Source organism: Penaeus chinensis, chromosome 19 (genome assembly GCF_019202785.1).
Source record: "Penaeus chinensis breed Huanghai No. 1 chromosome 19, ASM1920278v2, whole genome shotgun sequence".
Taxonomy (NCBI): domain Eukaryota; kingdom Metazoa; phylum Arthropoda; class Malacostraca; order Decapoda; family Penaeidae; genus Penaeus; species Penaeus chinensis.
Genome location: NC_061837.1, coordinates 13,373,148 through 13,380,647, shown reverse-complemented (window position 1 = coordinate 13,380,647; position 7,500 = coordinate 13,373,148). Strand labels below are relative to the sequence as shown.

Below are 7,500 nucleotides of genomic sequence, written 5' to 3'. Positions count from 1 at the left end.
TCAGTAAGAAATAAGAATGGAGTTGGTAAGATTTTACGAAAGCTGTTTTGTTCAGATTTAAAAAAAAAATACATGATTCATTAAAATCTACACTTGAGGATTTATCCAAGCATAGCCTTGATTATAGTAACCTAAACATACAAACAAACAAAACTAGAATTTAGTGTAAGTAGACGAACAAAACCCAAGTGAAAAAACAAAACAAAATAAATGTGAAACGCGGAGAGACAAGAAAAAAAAAACAAAAAAAAAAAAGACGATAGGAAAGTCGAAGAAGGAGAAATGATGAAATACAAAATAAAAAATAATAATAGTCTTATATCTTCATTTAAGAAGGGAAAGAAAAATCAATGTCGTAAAAGATGATACAATGCGATAATAGATCATAAAAAACACAAGCCAGAGTTTGAAAGACCAGTGGAAGGAAAGAATACAAATTGTGCGTCAAGTTAAAAAGTGAAGAAAATCGATATGCCGGTAGGTCGACAGACAAGTTGATAGATGGGTAGAAAAATAGATGGGGAGATGGCGGATAGGTAAATATATAGAAAGATAAGAGATTCTTAATTGGTTAAGGGAGGGAAAGGGAGAGGGAGAGGGAGAGGGAGAGAGAGAGAGAGAGAGAGAGAGAGAGAGAGAGAGAGAGAGAGAGAGAGAGAGAGAGAGAGAGAGAGAGAGAGAGAGAGAGAGAGAGAGAGAGAGAGAGAGAGAGAGAGAGAGAGAGAGAGAGAGAGAGAGAGAGAGAGAGAGAGAGAGAGAGAGAGAGAGAGAGAGAGAGAGAGAGAGAGAGAGAGAGAGAGAGAGAGAGAGAGCGAGAGAGAGAGAGAGAGAGAGAGCGAGAGAGCGCGCGCGAGAGAGAGAGAGAGAGAGAGAGAGAGAGAGAGAGAGAGAGAGAGAGAGAGAGAGAGAGAGAGAGAGAGAGAGAGAGAGAGAGAGAGAGAGAGAGAGAGAGAGAGAGAGAGAGAGAGAGAGAGAGAGAGAGAGAGAGAGAGAGAGAGAGAGAGAGAGAGAGAGAGAGAAAGAAAGAGAGAGAGAGAGAGAGAGAGAGAGAGAGAGAGAGAGAAGAGAGAGAGAGAGAGAGAGAGAGAGAGAGAGAGAGAGAGAGAGAGAGAGAGAGAGAGAGAGAGAGAGAGAGAAAGAGTGAGAGAAAGAAAGAGAGAGAGAGAGAAAGAGTGAGAGAGAGAAAGAGTGAGAGAAAGAAAGAGAGAGAGAGAAAGAGAGAGAGAGAGAGAGAGAGAGAGAGAGAGAGAGAGAGAGAGAGAGAGAGAGAGAGAGAGAGAGAGAGAGAGAGAGAGAGAGAAGAGAGAGAGAGAGAGAGAGAGAGAGAGAGAGAGAGAGAGAGAGAGAGAGAGAGAGAGAGAGAGAGAGAGAGAGAGAGAGAGAGAGAGAGAGAGAGAGAGAGAGAGAGAGAGAGAGAGAGAGAGAGAGAGAGAGAGAGAGAGAGAGAGAGAGAGAGAGAGAGAGAGAGAGAGAGAGGAGAGAGAGAGAGAGAGAGAGAGAGAGAGAGAGAGAGAGAGAGAGAGAGAGAGAGAGAGAGAGAGAGAGAGAGAGAGAGAGAGAGAGAGAGAGAGAGAGAGAGAGAGAGAGAGAGAGAGAGAGAGAGAGAGAGAGAGAGAGAGAGAGAGAGAGAGAGAGAGAGGAGAGAGAGAGAGAGAGAGAGAGAGAGAGAGAGAGAGAGAGAGAGAGAGAGAGAGAGAGAGAGAGAGAGAGAGAGAGAGAGAGAGAGAGAGAGAGAGAGAGAGAGAGAGAGAGAGAGAGAGAGAGAGAGAGAGAGAGAGAGAGAGAGAGAGAGAGAGAGAGAGAGAGAGAGAGAGAGAGAGAGAGAGAAGAGAGAGAGAGAGAGAGAGAGAGAGAGAGAGAGAGAGAGAGAGAGAGAGAGAGAAAGAGAGAGAGAAAGAAGAAGAAAGAAAGAAAGAAAGAAAGAAAGTAAGAAAGAAAGAAAGAAAGAGAGAGAGAGAGAGAGCGAGAGGGGGGGAGGGAGAGAGATACTGAAACAAAGAAAGACAGACAGTCAGAGAGAAAGATAGACAAAGAAATTCATACAAAAAAGATTTGAAAGATAGGTTAATGGACATATTTATATTTATATAGAAAGAAAATGAAATGTGAGAGGGTATAGCAAATTGTGCATAAAAAAAATAACTGCTTTAACAGTCGGAAATGCACTTAAGCTTCTCTGTAGCCCTTCCGGTCAGCAAAATAATATTTATTAAATAATCAATTATTGGTGAAAATACTTTTTTTTTCTTTTTCTTTTTTTGGCTCGATAATTATGTGCAAATAATGAACCGAAAGTAGACCATATATTGCATAAGGGAATAGCAACAGAATTTTTACATATTCATACTTTTAACTCATTTATACTGTAAGATTCTGATATTTCATCAAAGACTGTTACATATCTGAAATTGCCTTCTAAGATACTGATGTTATACAAAGTATATCTTTATTTCACAAGATATGCTTCATATTTACAAGGTATCCAGATTTGTTTTCTATATAAGGTGTATTGATTTTTCCAGCATATATTTTACTCTACTGTTAGTTAGTTTTAACCAAAATCAGCCATACGATTTATTCTAGCTACTTCCAAATTCAAGTTTTACGTCTGAAATGGTGAAAAGGTGTTATTACATTTTACTACTGATATCCAGGAGGTATTTTTAAAGTTCTAGAAATACTGCTTCAGGGAGGAATATTACTAGCATGTACTTTATAGAGATACAAGGAGCATTACAGGGTCATTGCACTAGCTTCTACGTCAAACTAATCAACGACAGGATCAACAAGGTAATCAGGATGTTGGAACAGGAGAGTGTGACTTCAGGGGTGGTGAGAGTTAAGAATAATTTGGGGGGAATGGTATAATCAGATAATTTTTAGAATATTTTTGACAGATTCTTTTAATGGTTAGAGGATAAGTCCGTATTTAAATGAATGGTTATTTACTTAGAGAAAAAAGTTTAAGGGTAAGATATTATCATAAACAAAAAACAAAGTAAAAAAGAAGTATGTTACAAGAAGATTAAGATGACTATATTTCCACCCCTGTGGGCAAAATTGTTCTTCACTGGACATTGTGGCGGACGTACACTGTGAATAGGATCCTTGTGTTTATGGTTGCTGATGAGTCTGTGTACTAAGGTCTCGTTCACAGAGCCAGTGGTGGGTTTCTCTGGCGGGACGGGGGAGATGGAAGCCTCCCGGGGGGCAGAAGAGGAATGGGTGGGACGGATCAGGCTGTGACTGGACCTGCGCAGTGGGGGGGCAGAGCAGGGCGTGGGCAAAGCTTCCTCTAGCTTGTACTGGGTTGGTCTAAGGCTTGTACGTCCTGAGCTGAGGTCAAGCACACTGTTGGAGGTTGTAGGTCTCTCTGAGAGCTTTTTAAGGCACGGCTTGGTGTCTGATGCAGCCTTGTAGGTGGCGCTGTCCAGGCCGGACTCCTCCGCCGCGCCGCTAGCGCCTTTACCACTGACCCGGTCGCCGTGCCCCGGAAGCGAGTCCCTGCAGCTGGTCGAGGGGGAGCCCGAGGAACCGGAGCGGCTGTGGTGCAAGCCCTTGGGTCTTCGGTCCGATTTTTCCTGTGAGGCGGCGCGAGTCAAAAGAGCGAGAGAGAAGCCCATTAGTTCAGTAAGGGACAGGGTCGTAACGTAGTGGCCAAGTAAAGCAAAAAGTAAAACTAGAGATCTGAATCCAAATCAAATACTATATATCATCAAAGACTATATGACAGTTCACACCAAAACAAATCCTCCATGAACCGCGAGTGTACTCTACCATTCTCATCTGAGATGTAACTTTATCAACAACCTGAGCGACGCTTTGCCTCCCAGCCCCCTTTCGCCTGGGATGTCTCTGCACTTTCTTCTTCCTCATTCTCACGGGGGTTGTCTGCCTGTCCGACTCCCCGCTGCTGGAGTTCGTTTCGCTGGGACACCAAATGGAAAAAATGTTACTCGTAACTTAATATTTGATATAAATATTCATTATGATATGATAAATCATGTTACAATGTCTATATACTGAATTCTTTAGCTTTAGACTTGTGATTACTTCTTATTTGATCAGTGTTATATATGCAATTACTGCCTTTGATTCAGTATTTAATATACATTTTTCCGCTTTTAATCACAAAATCTTCCATTATATACTATGCTTATGCACACAAATTGGAACTTCCAATCTCTCCTTAAGTGGTTAAACAATCTCACACTTCAAATCTCTCTTTCCTTAGCTACACATATACTCTCTTTTATTAATGGACTACGTAACCGGGTGCAAGGAAAGCCCAATATACCCGGGCGGGAATAAGATAAACTCCTTTACCTGAAGTCAATGGAAGCGGGTTCGTCAGCACTCGACCCCTTCTTGATCAGGCGAGACCACAATTTATTCCTTAATTTCTCCTTTTCGTCTGTAATGGGAATCGTTAACTTTAGAGAATGATTAACTTTTTTTTTTTTTTTTTTTTGTCTTTTCAGTGGATTAATTCTAATCAAAATGTTGACCGAAACATCACTTGTTTAAGTTTTACTTACCCAAGATTTCCCATGTTTGCAAAAAGAAAGGGATAAAAAAGTTTCATTTATATGCTTCAATACTTCATTTCTGAGGTATATTTGAGATCACACACAAAGCTTTTCCCTCAAAGCTTATAGATGTAGATATAGACCTACAGTACACGTAATTACAGCATAATACCACACACTCTACTGCACAACATACTACTTACTTAGCCAACAATAGCAAACAGCAATTACCTTAATAGGCTGAGGATCGAAATACTCAACAAGCGTTTCACAGAATTGCCTGCCCATTGAAATCAGGTCCTGTATGTTATAGTGGGTTCCTGCTCGAGGTCCTTCGGAAGCCCCCCCGAAGGAAGCCTCCATGGTGTAAGAGTGGAGAACGCCCATCATCCAGACCACCACGCGGGCTGTCCCTTCTTTGCAACGTTGCACCTTGAATTTGCAACTGCGAAAGCTGAACTGTGGGGGATCGTTTAAGTGGTAAAGGAGGTTGAGTGATTTGTCTCGGATGTGACTATTTCTGTATATATACAAAAATAATGTATATACGTTACTGGGATAATTCCCGAGGTTTTCTTTAGAAATGAGATGCAGAAACTTTGAATACAGACCCAAGCTAATTCAAATCAGGAAAAAATAAGTTTATGATAACTTAACCAATCACATACACACCCACAACAAAGCTTAAACGTATCGTAAACGAATTCACTGTTGACAAAAAAAAAAAAAAATGTATAATACATTTTCATCAATCAATTACCACCACCGTTTATTTTATAAAGAAATACCTTATCGCCTCCGTTATAATGAAGGAGCAAAGGGAAGATCTGTTCCCTCAGGTGGTTGTCTTGATTACGACGGTTTTCGCAGCCATACAGGAAGATGTTGTGTTTCCGGGAATGCGCGTGGAAGTCGCCGTACATGACGACTCCGTGTTCGTCCATGAGCCTGTGTTGTGGAAAGTAGGTGCGTTTATAATGGTTGCTGCTTGGTGTTGTGTGACATATTTTTATGGGTTTGTGATGAAAAGTATGTTGGAGAGGGAAAGTGGGTGACGTGTATATATATCTATATATATATATAGACAGACAGCTAGATAGATAGATAGATAGACAAAGAGAGAGAGAGAGAGAGAGGAGAGTACAAAAGAAAAATAGAGAAAATACATTAAAGATGATGATGATGGTGGTGATGGTGGTGATGGTGATGATGATGATAAAAACAAATATGATAGTGATAATGATCATGATAATAATAATAATAATAATAATAATAATAATAATAATAATAATAATAATAATAATAATGAAATGTCAATAACAATAATGATAATCATACTATTAACAAAAACTTAAACACTAGACAACTCAAACAGAAATACAAAGCAAAAAAGTAAAAAAGAGAAGAACAAACGAAAAGAAGGCAACAATAGGCAAAGATAATGAAAGAGAGAAAGAACAAAAAAGGAATTAATATTATAAAGAAAGTTAAAGAGAACGAAAAAAAAGAAGAAAACAAGAGGAAAGTAACGAAAGACAAGCAACAGCGAAATAACAAAAAGAAAAAAAAAAAACTGTACCTAATGAAAGAAAGAAAAGAAGATAGAAAGAAAGAACGAAAGGAAAATAAAGACATAAATAAATAAATAAAGAGAAGAGAAGACAACAACAAAAGTAAAGCACACAAAAAGAACGAAAGAAAGGAAAGAGAAAGAAAAAAAAAATAAAACAACAATAACAACAACAAAAAATACGAAAAAAAATACGAAAAACTAAACAAAAATGAAACCCCAAAAATAAAGCAACAATAACAACAACTAAAAATACTACTTAAAACAAAAAACAAAAAAACCCAGCTGCCCACCTCCTGACCATAGCCTTCGTGTGCCAAATCGCAGGAAACATCTCCTTCACAACCATCTTGTACTGGCGGTTGAGATCTCTTCCCACCAAGGAGCACCTGTGGTTGCCTACGATCACTCCGTCAGGGTTCAGCATCGGGATCACTTTGAAGATGAACTGACTCCGGAGGTCCTGGGGAGATATTTAAAGATAACATGGGTGGTTTCATGTTTTGTGAAGGACTTTTTTTCATGTATAAAAAAGAGGGTGGTAGCTCTTTGTAGAAGGATATTGGATAGTGGCTACGGAGGTTCTAAGAAGATATTTATAAAAATGGTTGGTTTAATGTGTCTCCGTTTGTAAAGGATTTTTTTTTTAATATAAAAAGGTTATAACTACTTGTAGCAGGATATTGGTATCATTTTGAAGGTAAATTGGTCCTGGGAAGATATTAAAAAAATGGTTGGTTTATTTCTCCTTTTGTGAAGCTTTTGGAGATGACTATTTAAATTGTCTAAATTTGTATAAATATATTTCATCCATTTGCTAAGGATTTCTGTGCATTTTTTTTGTACCATTAATAAAACTAATACCGATTCCTCCCATTTCTAAAAAAAAAAAAAAAAAAAAAAAAATTGAACCTTCAAAGGAAACGAACTTGTTTATACGGAAGGAGGAATGCCATCAATACATAAAATCAACTAACATGTGCTTTGGGGTGATCTGCCGTCAAGAAATCCAAAATTCCCTTCATGATCCACGAGGAGGGCGTCTCCCCGGGGTGGACGCGGGCGGTCAGGACGACGGCGCGTTTTTTCTGTGGGATATACGCAGGGAATGAATGAATGGATAATATATATAAGCACGCTTTATACATATGTCTATATACATAGATTATTTGATAGTTTGGCTGATTGATGTAGGTAGGTAGATAGATAGATACAAAGAGATAGCTAGAGAGATAGGTATAGATAGCAAGAGGGATAGATAAACAAACAGTTTTACATACAGAAATACATATAGATATAAACATCAATATAACTACAACTATACATATTCATTTTTCGTCCAATTCTATCTGTTTACATTCGTAAATTATATGAAATTTAAATCCATATATTACCTTTCCG

The 7,500-nt window shown here is 38.7% G+C and overlaps 2 protein-coding genes across 2 annotated transcripts in view; both read right to left on the bottom strand.

The window, feature by feature from the left end:
- Positions 1–4,365, bottom strand: part of LOC125035282 — an 8,707-nt gene extending 4,342 nt beyond the window's left edge. The window contains exons 1-3 of the mRNA XM_047627558.1: positions 4,327–4,365; positions 3,778–3,928; positions 3,093–3,581 (exon numbers count right to left, since the gene is read on the bottom strand). Coding sequence (XP_047483514.1) covers positions 3,093–3,581; positions 3,778–3,876 — 588 coding nt within the window. The 5' untranslated portion in view covers positions 3,877–3,928; positions 4,327–4,365. The remainder of the gene's footprint in view (positions 1–3,092; positions 3,582–3,777; positions 3,929–4,326) is intronic.
- Positions 4,194–7,500, bottom strand: part of LOC125034910 (cytosolic carboxypeptidase Nna1-like) — a 17,169-nt gene continuing 13,862 nt past the window's right edge. The window contains exons 6-11 of the mRNA XM_047626957.1: positions 7,494–7,500; positions 7,077–7,187; positions 6,393–6,562; positions 5,318–5,477; positions 4,761–4,988; positions 4,194–4,414 (exon numbers count right to left, since the gene is read on the bottom strand). The exon at positions 7,494–7,500 is cut by the window's right edge and continues 107 nt beyond it. Of these exons, the coding sequence (XP_047482913.1) occupies positions 4,397–4,414; positions 4,761–4,988; positions 5,318–5,477; positions 6,393–6,562; positions 7,077–7,187; positions 7,494–7,500 (694 nt within the window). The 3' untranslated portion in view covers positions 4,194–4,396. The remainder of the gene's footprint in view (positions 4,415–4,760; positions 4,989–5,317; positions 5,478–6,392; positions 6,563–7,076; positions 7,188–7,493) is intronic.